This window comes from Ctenopharyngodon idella, chromosome 16, assembly GCF_019924925.1.
Source record: "Ctenopharyngodon idella isolate HZGC_01 chromosome 16, HZGC01, whole genome shotgun sequence".
Taxonomy (NCBI): Eukaryota; Metazoa; Chordata; class Actinopteri; order Cypriniformes; family Xenocyprididae; genus Ctenopharyngodon; species Ctenopharyngodon idella.
The window spans coordinates 12,366,098-12,380,960 of NC_067235.1; the positions used below are offsets into that span (position 1 = coordinate 12,366,098).

Sequence of the window (14,863 nt, forward strand, 5' to 3'; positions counted from 1 at the left end):
AGACATTATAAAAAGTAATCCATATGAACAGTTTAATCCAAGTCTTCTGAAGAGATGTTCACTTTATATATGATGAACAGATTTTATTTAGGCTTTTATTTGCAGAGCTGCTTGCTTACACTGTAAAAAGTAATACGCTATATCTTCTCAAAATTTTGGCAACAGATTACAAACAATATTATTAATTAAATTCAACAATTAGAATTGAGTTAGAATTAATCAAATTAATTCCTTAAATGCCAACCATTTAAAGTGAGTAAAATTTAAACAAAAATATCTGAATAGACAGACATACATCAAAGATGAATTAAGAACTCTTTATTTTTTATTGCCAACATTGAAGACACCTGATGATAACAAGCAGAATCATTTAAGGAAAGAGAAACACAAGAATTAACAGAGGTTTAGATGTTTGTGTTGATTTTATTAAAAATGTTTGGTCACCATTATGGTGATCAGTGTTTATTTTAGTTGGCCAGTTTGACTCTTTGCTTTTTATGTCAGTTTGTGGTTTTTGTAATGGTGTTTGCTAATTTTACACATTTTAAATGGATAACTTTTAATGAATTAATTTGATTCATTCTAACTCAATTCTTATATGTTGAATTTAATTAACAAAATTGCTTGTAATCTTTTGCCACAATTTTATTGAGTAGAACCAATGAGGTTTGTTCATGCAAGTACAGTTAAGCTTCCTTTGACCATATATGATGTTTCGACTTCACTGTAAAATGATATTGTATGTTTTACAAGAAAGTACTATTTCAGTCTTTCTACTTCAGAGGAAAATATCAAAAACTCACAGCACCTAAAAAAATCTAAAAAGTGTAGTTGCATAAACCACAATAATCCAAATAGGCAAAAAGTTGCAAAAAGGCCCACAGACTGTAAAGATGAAAAAGACATCCAAATTCTCAGCTTTACTAAGGAACGACAAATGTTTGACCTTCTTCAATGCCTTTTATACTTCAAAATTTCACATTTATTTCAATGTATTGGCATTTCTTTGTAATTATTTGTAGCAATTTCTCAGTGAACATTGGTTTAAAGCAAATCCTACACCAACTGTTTTTCAGTGAGCCCCAAATGTGGATTGAGTTATCCAGATCACAAAGCATTTTGAGTCATGTTTTGTGCTACCCACTTTTGATTAGTTTACCTGCAACGGATCATAAGACCAGGTTTAAATGGGGTCTAAGCACGTCTGAATCCTTAAACAAGGGATTCTGGCACTATAGGATTTTTCCGTGATGCAGGATTACGACTGTAAACTGCCTAAATCCTGATGCGATTTGTAACTGAAGTTACGATCAGAAGTGAAGAGACGGAGAGAGGACAAGAAGGATAAACCACATAAAAGTGTACGTGCTAGACAGGGACTAGACCTAATAAAGACCTTTTTTTGAGAGAGAACTGACTCTTCTCAGAGTAAATGTCTGATTTTCTTGCATGTAAAGCTGAGGTCCTTGGCTTTGAGATGTAGGATTGTCCGCACTCAAGGGGAACTGCAGTCGAATCGCATCTGGAAGTGCTGTGCTTCAGTCAGGCCATGCCCCCCCAAATGAGTTACTGTACCCCTTACTGTATAGGCTTTATATATATATATATATATATATATATATATATATATATATATATATATACACAGTCAAACCAAAATGTATTCAGACACCTTGAACATTTCATTCATTCATACAGTTTATTTGATATAGTTTAAAAAAATGGTAATGAAATATGACAAGATCTCAGAGTTAAACTGTGTCAGAAAAAAATAATCTTAATTATGTCAGATAACACTTAAGCAAAACATGGTCAGGTCAAAGTGTCTGAATAATTTTTGGTTCCAAATTTTAATCAATTTTTTTTTCTGCATGTCAGGTGTGGGGCTACATAATAGTTAACAATAATAACCCTGCAGTGTTCTGGATTCTATTGATCACACTGAAGAAACCTGCTGAGATGTATCTACAAGACTGACACATTCACTCCTCCCAATGTCTCTCTCTCTCATGTTGCCAGTGCTGAATGTGTGCTATTGTTTGAGACACACTCCTGCCCCCAGGCAGCCCACCCACCACACCCCCAACCCCCAGCCCCTGCCCTGCCCATGCAGGACCAGGCTGTCCCCCTTCTCATTCGGCCCAGATTGCCAAGGAGTGAAGGACTGACTCAGTTCCTGTACAACAGTTGCCACTGTTATCCCCCATTCCACATCATTCTCATCTTCCTCTGCAGAGGAGATGCAGGATCTTTCGAGGCCCAGGGCCCTGGTTGTTGGCCCTAAGGGGTCAGCAAAAGGTGAATTAGCCCCTCACAGAGCTAAGCAGAAGGACCGTAAGCACCAGGAGTTGTTGGCGTTAGCTCTGGGGGTGAATCTGGGCAATAAAGGTGCCCTCCTCTGGAAGCCTCTAAAGATTTTGGCTTGTTCACAGATCACCCCGTCACCGCTAAGCAGACGCACCACACTCAAGGACGGACCGGAGAAACACTGCAACTACGAGAAGATCCACAACTTTAAGGTAAGTGTTACGACTACTGTACATCATGTCAGAATTATGGTAACTACACTACTGTTCAAGAGTTTGGGGTAAGATAAAAAAAAAAAATTAAATTCATTAAAAATGCATTAAATTGTTCAAAAGTGACAAAGAATTCTAAAAAAATGTGTATCACAGTTCCCCATAAATTAATCAGCGAAAACTGAAAAATGTTTCTTGAGCATCAAATCAGCATATTAGGATGATTTCTGAAGGATCATGTGACACTGAAGACTGGAGTAATGATACTGAAAATTCAGCTTTGACATTATAGGAATAAATTACATTTTTAAATATATTAAAATAGAAAACAGTTATTTTAAATTGTAATAAAACTGTTTTTACTGTGTGTTTTTTTTTTATCAAATAAATGCAGCCTTGGTGAGCATAAGAGAATTCTTTAAAAAACAATAAAAATTTTACTGACCCCAAACCTTTGCACTGTAGTGTACAAATTACTGACTATTAAAAACTGTTTATCTGATCATATGCTCTCAATTGACGTCATGTAATAAGAACCAAAATGGCAGCAACTTCGACAGGTAAAGGTAGCTGGGTAACCACCTCTACATATGTCTAATTCATTTTTTAAAATATTTTACAAAAGCATAGAGAGTATAGAAGAATTAAATAAAAGTATTTTGCTCCCATCAACAACAAAGTTGCACGTGGATCCATTTTACAGGATGATCCAAAATGCGAGAAAAAGAAATATGATGAAAGAATAATTTCTGAGTCCGAGGATGTCATCTCATAATTGCGATCATTTTGACATGAAGTAAATTTTAATGTTAACACAAATGTTTCATGCAGAATTATCAGTTATTTTAGTCGATGGCCTGTATTAAATGTTGATATTGGACAAACTGAGGATGTTTTTTGAAGTCTTTAATTTGTTTCAAAACTACCAAAATGTTGATTGTGAGCCTGATGAAATCATTCACTTTTATTGCACTATATAATTGCCGATACTATGAGGTGGTTCGAATGTTTACTAATGTCTCGTTCAAATGTTTATGTGCTGACAGCATTTAAATGCATGGTACTGTGAGCCTTGTATCAATAAGCCTAAATCTATCCTATGAGCCTAATTGCCTAGGCTTTTAATCCATTAACAGCACTATTGACTGATAAGATTGATCGCACAAATCAATAACCTCTTGCTGCTGAGCTGCTGAATAGAGCCTCCCATTTCATGCCTTTTCAGTTTCTGAAAAATGACTAAGGCTGAGAATAAACAGTGTATAGTCATCTGACTTCCTTTTTTAAACCCTAAAAGACCAAAACAAAGCAATCATCTGACTTCAGAATGTCACTTGGATGCTTTCTTGCAACATCTTCCTCATGATGTCACCTGCAGTCATAAGAGCATCATGGATTATTCAGTATCCACCTCCCTCATAAGTGTTCTCACACATGCTGTGTTCCAAAACCTAGTGAGCTCACTCAGTAGATAGAGTTTTTAAGGTATCACTGGCGCACAACTGAAGCGAAGACAATGTAATTTATGTTGGCTCCTGAGATATTTTGTTTTGACCGAATATATCCTTCAAGAAAGCAATCATAGAAAGCTTGAGTGAAAGGCTGCACCCGAAATCGCATACTCTCTTGAGTAGGTACTTATTTTAAATAAGTAATTACTTCACAATTGCTAAAAAAAATACGTTCTATATAGTATGAATGTAATCTGGACGTACTACATTCGCCATGTTGCCCTCATCACATGACCTACCAGCTTCACTGCCATTCACAAATCCCCTCCCGTGGCCTCATGGGATAGTAGTCCATCGTATGCACACTTCAGAATCTTGCCGGAGGTAGTAGGTCATCCGGGTACTTTTTGCCTACTCTTTTATGAGTACTGTGAATTCGGACATACTTCTTTTGTAACATACTGTTTTTCGCCTACTATATAGTAAGGAAGTATGCGATTTCGGCTGCAGCCAAAGAGTAAATCCAAGATGGTGGACAAAGAAGAGAGAAATATTTATTATTGATTGTAAATACTTCATTTTCTTTGATGCTAAAAATAATTAATAAAAACTGTAATGTTTAGAAGTAATACAGTTGCCCAATTGCCCATATTTTATGTGTGCTATGTATATTTTGTGCTATTTGTTTGATGCACAGAGATGTCACTTGTTGAGTATCATTTCAATTTGAATGTAGACACATCACTAGGTTTTGTAACTAGTAGTTGTGGACACAGATGAAGTGTTTTCTCATTATGATATTTATATTTCAGCATTCATAAACCTGGGCTTTGTTCCAAAACTCTGTGTGTTGCATCTTTTCTTTTGTCCATCTTTGAGCTGTGTTTTGACAGCACAAGGGCGTGCGTGAGAACATGCTTTGCGTGTGACTTTCGGCAGCTTGGTAACAGATGCCAGACACATTATTTTCCCCAGCAATCCTGTAATCTGACTCACATGTATTATAATTTAAAAAATAAAATCAGGACTGTGTCTATACAGGGGGTCTACCCTATTTACATTCTTTCAGTACCACCCTCTAGTCTTTACTTCAGGCTTGATTTTTTTCCTCTGAAATTTAGCTAGGAGAAATGTTGTCTCCGAATTTGTGTCTGTCATCAAACTGACCCTTGAGTTCTTGGTTTCTGTCTCTGGGTTTGACAGAGATAGTGGGGTTGACACTTCCCTGAGCTTTAACAACTTAACTCGTCACTGGCTATTGTTTCCTAAACTGCATTAAACGTCATGCATGTAACAATACACTGAATTTATGACCCAAGAGTTAGTGTACACACATTTTGCCTGAATAGTCATGCAGGCAAACGTTTTAACCTATTTAGTCATATTTCCCAGTCCTTTCCAGAACTTTTTTTGATCATTGCATGGGGGGAAGTGGCAAATTTAAACTTTTTTTATTTATTTATAAATGTATTTATTTATTCATTTATCCATTAAGTCATTTTAATTAATTTAATTTTTAATTTATTTATATTTATATATTTATATTTATTATGATTTGTTTTGTGGAATTTATTTTTTGTTTTGTTTTGATTTTCTTTTTAAATATTTTGGAGAGGCAAATTGATAAATAAATATTTTTGTTCTGTGGAAATTTTTTGGTTTTATGTTTTTGTTTTGTTTTAAATGCATGTTTTGAAATTGAAATTAAAGGTATACTATGCAACTTTTAGCCCTCTAGTGGTTAAAAAACAAAACAAAACTGCATGCATTTTGCAGAAGAACATTGTTTTGATTGTGCTTCAGCTCTGCGTGACTGTGCGGATGAATATTATTATCCTACTGCTCATAAAACATTCACTACTAGGCAAAAGAGATATAACCAGTTTAGATGGAAAGGATCTCAAGCTGACTAGCTGAAGATGTTACTGCAGCTATACACATTAATAGACACGCTACTTCCTTGAAAATAAATTCCAGCACATCTCTACCACAACCATAATGAAATGAACCTTCACAATAATGCTTTACAATGAACTCTGTTAGAGAACTACATATGGCAATTTATCTGTTCAATAAAATACCTTACTCGCTTATTGAGTAATACAAATGCCATCTTTGCTTCGCTTTTACAACAATTTCAAATCCCTCAGTTCTCGCCATCTCTGAAAAGCCAAGCCAATGTTGATTCTTGTTTTATTACAAGCTCTGTCACGTCGTCTTTTTGCCAGAAGACTCTCCTCTGTTCGGCGTTTGTTTAAAACATGATTCCCCAAAGGTTTGCGATTTAGCTGATCCATGTCAACCTTTCTCACTCATTGTGACAACTAACCTATGCCATTCCCACACCATATACATGTCAAAGTAGCAACTTTTCTCTATTTATGGATACGATGAGACACACACAGGCGAGTGACATATGTATGCAATTTACAGCGAAAATCATCTCATCTGGGTTAAAATTTAAACACTTATAATAGGCTTACCATAGTGAATCAGAGTAAGGCAAAACATTTTGAAAGCAGTTTTAATGATGTATTGACTCATTATTTAGATTCGGTTAATTTTGAACAAAAAAAGTTAGTGTACCTTTAAATAAAAACAAAATTACATTTAATCTAATTTAAATTAGCCAATAAAATAAAATACAAAACAATTTTGAACAGTACCCTGCCAACGTTTACAATATAATAATGCCAGTGATTCTTTATACGTTATAGGTCTAAGTATAAATGTGTGGTCTGTTGATTTGATCTTTATGTTTGTCCAGTCTGAGTGAGACACGCTTTGTTAGTTATCAGGTACAGTGAGAATTACACTGGAAACCATCATCATTCATTTTCTGTGGAACTTTCATTGTGAGCTTTAACTGAAAATGAAAATGTAGAGATGAACAAATCACCGGCCTTGTGTGTGTGCATGTGTTTTGACTTGTGTGTGTGTGTTTGACTCACGATGACAACTTTATCTTTGGTGTAGGTGCACACCTTCAGAGGGCCGCACTGGTGTGAATACTGTGCTAACTTCATGTGGGGTCTTATCGCCCAGGGCGTCCGTTGTTCAGGTAACCCTCCACCAATCACAAACCATCCCACACAAATAAACTGTCCATCAGAATTATGGCACCAGCCAAGGAGCATTGTTCATATCAAGTTACAATCAATAGCCGCTCAGGATCCAGATATTTTCTCATGCCGTTCTGGTAACAATGCCTAATTGCCTGTAGAAATTTTCCAACGTGCTGTGGAAACCTAAAGCTAAATACTGAAAGTGAGACCTGGGACAATAAGGGTTTTAACTAGTATGCTGATGTGTGAGTATTCTGCATTCCTAAATGACACCTGGTCCAAACCAGTTGAGTGCCTTCTGTTGAGTGTTGACTATTTATAGATGTACGTACTGTATACACCATAGAGTACTGTGAGAGAGGCACACCCAGGTAAACCGGGACATTCTCCTTGATTTAATGCCAATTGAATCAGGCTACACTTGACATACGTAAACACATGCTTAGATGCACATACGCCCTGTACTGTATAACAAAGTATGACACTTTATTGGTTACTTTGTAGAAGTGATGCGTATGAATTATGCAATAACTTTACAATAAGGTAAAATTCTTTAAAATGAATGAATTATGTATCATGAACTAACAATGAACAACATTTTATGGCATTTAATCTAGAGTATACTGTTGTTCATTGATTATTAGTGTTTTATATTGTTCATTCATGTTTGATTATAACACATTAACTAATGTAAATGGGATTGTTCAACTAAAAAATGGAAATTCTGTCATCATTTACTCACCCTCATGTTGTTCCATTCAAACCTGTATGACTGTGGAACACAAAAGAAGATGTTTTGTTTGTGTTTTTTGATTTTTGGGGTAAACTATGCCTTTAATTTATGCACCCAACTTTGTTAAAAATGTATTTGTATATAGAAGGTAACCTAAATTATTAACTATATTAAATATTATTAATTAACCAAATTGATGAAATTGATATTAATTAATTAACAAGATTAATTAATGTTTTATTAAAAGTATTGTTCATTCTTATTTCATATTAGCTGTGGCATTTATTAAGGGATAATGTACTGTCAGATCACAAAATAAACCTTGACAGGGTGATCTTATATCGCCCTTAAAGGGATAGTTCACCTTAAAATGAAAATTAATTCAGCATTTACTCACACTGGTGTTGTTTTTATGCTGTATGCCCTTCTTTCTTTTATGGACTACAAAAGGAGAATTTTTTTTTAAAATGTCAGGCTCATGCCTGTCCATATAATGGCAGTGAATAGCGACCAGCATCAAGCTTTTTAAAAAAGTATCACATAATGGTCCCATGCGACATGTGGCGTATATTCCAAGTGTTCTGGTGGTATACGATAGGGTTTGGTAAAAAAAAAAAAACTAAAATTGAATGTATTATTTAATGAAATTCTTGACCTCGGTCGCTGGTCTTCTGTGTACAGCTGCATGACGTGCGCATTCGTGCACATTAGCGCTGCAGTTCACTCCGCTCTGCGGATGAATATGGTTATCTTACTGCTCATAAAACATTCACTACTAGGCTTAAGAGATATAACCAGTTGAGATGGAAAGGATCTCAAGCTGACTAGCTGAAGACATTACTGTAGCTATACCTATTAATAGACACGCTACCTAATTGAAAATAAATTCCAGCACATCTCTACCACAACCATGGATCCTTTCCATTTAAACTGGTTATATCTCTTAAGCCTAGAAGTGAATGTTTTAATGAATCAGGCTACACTTGACATACGTAAACACATGCTTAGATGCACATACACACTGTACTGTATCACAAAGTATGACACTTTATTGGATACTTTGTAGAAGTACGAGCTTCTCTTTTTGCCAGCAGATTCTGTTCGGCATTTGTTTGAGATTTAGCTGCTCCATGTAAACCGTTGTGACAACTAACCTATGCCACTTCCTCACACCATACACGCGTCAAAGTAGCAACTTTTCTCTATTTACGGATATGACGAGACACACACAGGCGAGTGATGTATGTACGCAATTTCCAGCGAAAACCATCCCGTCAGGGCTAAAATATAAACACTTAGAATAGGCTTACCATAGTGAATCAGAGTAAGACAAAAACACATTTTGAAAGCAGTATTAATGATGTATTGACTCATTATTTAAATTTAGTTAATTTTTAAAAACAAATTACATTTTATCTAATTTAAATTTGCCAGGAAAAAATTGCTCTAGGAAAAAAATAAATAAAATGCTTGCCCAGAAAAAGCTCACGAGTTGTAGAAATCAAGATTAACAAAAACACAACATGAAATGCAATCCATGCAATTCCTATATATATGTGTTGTGTTCGACGTAACGAGAAGTTATCACGTTCACATCTGTCAGCTGTTATTCTAACTGTCATCAGACAAACGGAGTTCCGGTCCGGTGATTTTTGACTCGGTAAAGTACATGGATACTTTTTTGGAGATTTCTAGGCGTATTTCATGTCATGTTTTTGCTGATCTTGAACGCGCACGTCGTGCAGATATGCAGAGAAGACCAATGGCCAAGGTCAGGATTTTCGTTAAATAATACATTGAATTTTGGTTTGTTTTTCACCAAATCCTATCGTATACCCCCAGAACACATGGGATATATGGCACGAGGAGCATTATACATTCTGTGATCATTTTGCATCTTTTTTAAAAAGCTTGATGCTGGAAGTTATTCACTGCCATTATAGACAAGCGCGAGCGGGACATTTTTTGAAAATTCTCCTTTTGTGGTCCATAAAAGAAAGAAGGGCATATGGCATTAGAACAACACCAGGGTGAGTAAATTATGACTTAATTTTCATTTTAGGGTGAACTATCCCTTTAAGTCACAAATTTGTTTTGTTTTGTTTTGTTTTGCTTTACCTTGCTTTTTTTGCTTCGTTTTGTCTTGCTTTATCTGGCCTTGTTTTTTTTGTTTTTTTTGGTTAAAAATGTAAAAAAAATAAAAATAAAAATAATTAAATCCATATTAAATCCATAACCATCTTCAATACAGGATGTTCCCTGATGTGCCCTAGATAGACAAATGCACCTTAATGCCGTGATTACGGGTTTGGTCAGATCTCATGTTAACACGGCACTTGTTATTGTTTGACAGCACTTTCCCAAAACACTCTGTACATAAACTCAATCCAGTCACAAGGCTTTACTGTTGGTTTTTCACTGTAAATGGTCTCATCCATTCGGGCCATTATTCAAGCCTTTTCTTTTCACACAGGAGCCTCTCTTATTTCACACAGGCCCCCGGGCGAGCCAGTGTCATCAGACACATTGAGAATTAGAGCAGAGTTGAATGTGTCCCCAGGCCCATATGGAGGAACAGAGAGGTTTTTTCTTTTTGTTTTTCTTTTTTCTCTGTGGCCTAAAGATGTGAAGGAGGGGTCCAAGCAGGCAGTAACACAGACAGAGAGAGTGATTAATGGGATTGCTGAAGATGAAGAACAGTAGGACAGCATGTGAATGCTACTGGAGACAGACCACCCTAGTACCACATTCTGCTTCATACACACCACTGTCCCAGTGTCAAGGCAGGGATTCAAACCAGGTTTATTACAGCTAAAATTACATGAAATCTACTCACTTTTTATCATGTTCTGATGGTGATGAAAAATCTGTTGAGTTAAATGGCACTCATTTTTGCACTCATTATTGGTATACTTGCTACCAAGAATTTTTTTTTTTTTTATACACACCACTGATGCTTGGGTGTGGTTTCCAGGGCATTGCTATGTGGTTGCTAAGGTGTTCTGGGTGGTTGCTGGGTGGTTGCTTACTGGCTCAAATGACAAAAAAAAACCAACTCTAATCAAGGATTAGTTCACTTCTGAATTAAAATTTACTGATAATTTACTCACCCCCATGTCATCCAAGATGTTCATGTCTTTCTTTCTTCAGTCGAAAAGAAATTAAGGTTTTTGAGTAAAACATTCCAGGATTCTTCTCCATATAGTGGACTTCAGTGGGGTTCAATGGATGAAGGTCCAGATTGCAGTTTTAGTGCAGCTTCAAAGGGCTCTACACAATCCCAGCTGAGGAATAAGGGTCTTATCTAGCAAAACGATCGGTCATTTTCTAAAAAAAAACAAAAATTTATATACTTTTTAACCACAAATGCTCATCTTGCACTGCTCTGTGATGCGCCACACATTACGTTGGAAGATCACACGTGATGTAGGTGGAAGTACCGTGTTAGGGGAAAAACTTAATCTCATTTTCTTCTCCAACATCAAAATCGTCCGACATCATTGTTTTACCCTTTTAAGGGCGTTTAGCTTAATCTTTGCGTGTTCGCTTTGTAGTCACTGGATCGGTACTTCCACCTACGTCACGCATGACCTTTGTAATGTGATTATGTCATGCGTGCGTATCGCAGAGCTAGTGCAAGACGAGCATTTGTGGTTAAAAAGTATAATTTTTTTTTTTTTTTTTTTTTTTTAGAAAATGACCGATTGTTTCACTAGATAAGACTCTTATTCCTCAGCTGGGATCATGTGGAGCCCTTTGAAGCTGCGCTGAAACTGCAATTTTGTCCTTCAACCCATTGAATCCCACTGAAGTTCACTATATGGAGAAAAATACTGGAATGTTCCTCAAAAACCTTAATTACTTTTCAACTGAAGAAAAAAAGACATGAACATCTTGGATGACATGGGGGTGAGTAAATTATCAGGAAATTTTCATTCAGAAGTGAACTAATCCTTTAAGTCTTAATGATATTCCCTAGATATTCTATTCATAATATATTCTGGTTCAACACCTGTTTTTATGAGTCAAATAATTTGAGGTATCATGTCTGTCGCACAGATGGCATGCCGAAGTTTAATCCTTAAAGGGGTTTTTCAAATACCTGAGTATGAACAAGCACCAGTAATAAGGAAAAAGGTCACTTTTAACAATAAGGTTCTAAGTGATAACATTAGTTCATGCAGTGGTTGACATGAATTAACAATGACCAACTTTTACAGCATTGTTTGAACATATACTAAAAAGTATAAGTTTAAATTAATAATAGTTGACATACTATGAACAAAGATGAACAACAATTGTATATTTATAACTTAAAAAATTAAAAAATCCTGTCATCATTTACTAACCTTTATGTCTTTGCAAACTCATGTCATTTTCTTTCTTACGCATAAAATAATGTTTTAGCTGTTTTTGTCCATTTTAATCATTATTTGACCCAAAAGTTTCAAGCACCAAAAACAGAATAAAGTTAGCATGTGACTTGACAGGTATAGTCCAAGCCTATATAATCTGTATAATGAACAGATCAAAAGCCTTTATCATTCTAAGAATATTCCAGGTTCAATAAAAGTTAGGCTCAATCCACAGAAATTTACCACAAAATTTATTTTCCACTTGTCTCTCTTTTTTGGATTACAGTGAGACACAATGGAAGTGAATGATTCAGTAGGATTGCCACAAGACGTAAACATTATATACATGTAGTTGTTTATTCTTAGTGCCTGATGCATTAAGTACTGTTAACAACAAGTTACTGTTAACTCAAGATGAGTTTTCAAATGAACTGTACAAGCACAGATTCATTGTGGTGATTCATTAATTAACAAAATGTATGAAAATAATTGGACACAAAAATTCAGTCTTGACTCAGATTATTCGGATACAAAAGCAGAAGAATTGTTTTTCAATTTCAGCAGGTGTTCATCACGTATGTGACAAGAGGACCCTGACATACACCTGCACCCACATACGTGTATGTATGTAGGCCCGCTGGCAAACTCTCCCAGAGTCACTTAAGGTTATGTTCTCTGATTGACAGAGCCACAAACACACGGCAGCATGTGACAAATATTGTCACACTTTACCACCCAGCTTGACTGACACTCACCTGTCTCTGCACGTATACTTTACCCCTGAAGATATTCCCCTTGGTCACGCACACGCTTTGGCTCTCGAGTCTCTTGGAGACTGTCTTTTTGTCTCTTTGAAGACAACAGGGTCAGGCTCTTCTAACCTTTTGACCTGTTGCTCTTGCAGACTGTGGGCTGAACGTGCACAAACAGTGCTCCAAACTAGTGCCTAGCGACTGTCAGCCGGACCTGCGCAGGATCAAGAAGGTCTTCAGTTGTGATCTAACCACTCTGGTCAAAGCCCACAACACGCCACGGCCGATGGTTCTGGACATGTGCATCAAAGAGATCGAGCACAGAGGTACTGATCGCTTGTAAGGCCCTGTTTACACCTGCTATTAAGAAGCGTTTTGGTTGATTGGATCCCAAGTAGACGAGGGAGACACATACCCGTTTACACCTGGTGTTTTAATACGTCTCTTTCAGGGCTTGACATTAACACCCGCCAAATGTGGGTGGATTTCAGCAGTGTTGTGTAATGCAGTTACTCTTACTAGCCACTATGGTGGGTTAAATTTTATATAAATTTTTAAAAAGGCATCTGAAATAATAAACTAAGTACAATGTAGTGATGAAAAAAATATCGTTTTTTTTCTATACATATTGATACTGAAATATCTGAAACGCTTCCAGTACTCATTTTCCGCAGAATAGATAGATCATACCAGTTTTTGGTGTTACAGGGCTTGAATTTTGGCATGGGATTGCGCGTATTGTGTATAATTTTACTCATTCCTGCATATTTTGTGCTCACACCCAAAGAGCGCGCACATGAAGCTGCCGCTCAGTACTAAATTAGGTTCTTTTTCACTGCTTATAGCACTTAAATACACACAAAATAATGTCAAAATGCCGGTCTTGGCGAGTTATTCATGTAAACACAGTCAGTTATGAAACGGATGTGTAACAGTATAATGGATCTGTGTGTCAGGTCTTAAAGTGACAGCAGCCTAATTTACCTGCTGCCAAATTGATGCCCCCCCATGGTATCAATGTCAAAATTGTGGCCAGTGAAAATGCTAAGTGGCTGGTAACTTTGAAAAACCACTAGCCACAGTGGCTGGTGAGCAAAAAAGTTAATGTCAAGCCCTCGTTTCTTTTGTTCACTTTCGACCACTTCTGTTCTGATTTCTTCAAGGGGAGGGTCTGTGGGCGGGTAAATGTATGGGCTTTTTCCAATCTTTTGATCTAATGGATGAAATAAGCTCACACAATTTACATAGGAATGCGAAATGAGACGACAGAAAAACATAGAGGGAGCAGCAGCTTTCGTTTCTGCTCTGATAGCAGCAAGACCACGGCGAATGCTGTGAGTGTGTGTTAGAAATCATGAGTGGTGAGAGAACATTGTGCTTGGTACATTTTCATCTTCAAACCAAACCAAAGTTTAAATCCCATCTGGCTAGTGTGCTTCCCGTAATGTTTACGCATTAGGTCAGTGGGCGGAGAGTAGGCGATCTTGGCTGTTTGAACGCATTCAAAATGCATGCAACAGGAATCCGGTTGAATGCGTTTTTGACTACCTCTGAAAGTGGTCGAAAGTGGGCAAGCTCAAAATGTTTTAGACCCCGTTTACACCTGTATTTTGCGTCGTCTACTTGTGATCGGATTGATGAAAACGCTTCTTAATACAGTACCTGGTGTAAACAGGGCCTAAAATGGAGTGCTATTAATGGTTAGAACATTTCAATATGGAGATCCCAGGCTCAGACCTTCTCTAGCACCTGTGGCCTTCAGCAAGGCACTTAATCACTGTCTCCCTGTCATATATATTAAGATATGCAAAAAGAAGAATCCTTAGATGCCTAACTTAAAACAACAGGGAGAGAAGCAAACATTCTTCACATTTTGACTTGTTGGGTGACGTCTTCCATTAAAGAGAGCATTCTTTAAGAATTAAGTTAATATATATTAGCCATTATTTATCTTTTGACAGCCTAGTTTTAAAAACAGCACTAGAAAT

The 14,863-nt window shown here is 36.5% G+C and overlaps 1 protein-coding gene across 2 annotated transcripts in view; it reads left to right on the forward strand.

The window, feature by feature from the left end:
* Positions 1 to 14,863, forward strand: part of chn2 (chimerin 2) — a 50,902-nt gene that overhangs the window by 31,760 nt on the left and 4,279 nt on the right. For both annotated transcript variants that reach the window (XR_007925578.1, XM_051866073.1), the window contains 3 exons: positions 2,433 to 2,519; positions 6,947 to 7,031; positions 13,028 to 13,201. Coding sequence is in view for 1 of the 2 variants with exons in the window: in XM_051866073.1 (XP_051722033.1) it covers positions 2,433 to 2,519; positions 6,947 to 7,031; positions 13,028 to 13,201 (346 nt within the window). In the remaining variant the exon portion in view is untranslated. The remainder of the gene's footprint in view (positions 1 to 2,432; positions 2,520 to 6,946; positions 7,032 to 13,027; positions 13,202 to 14,863) is intronic.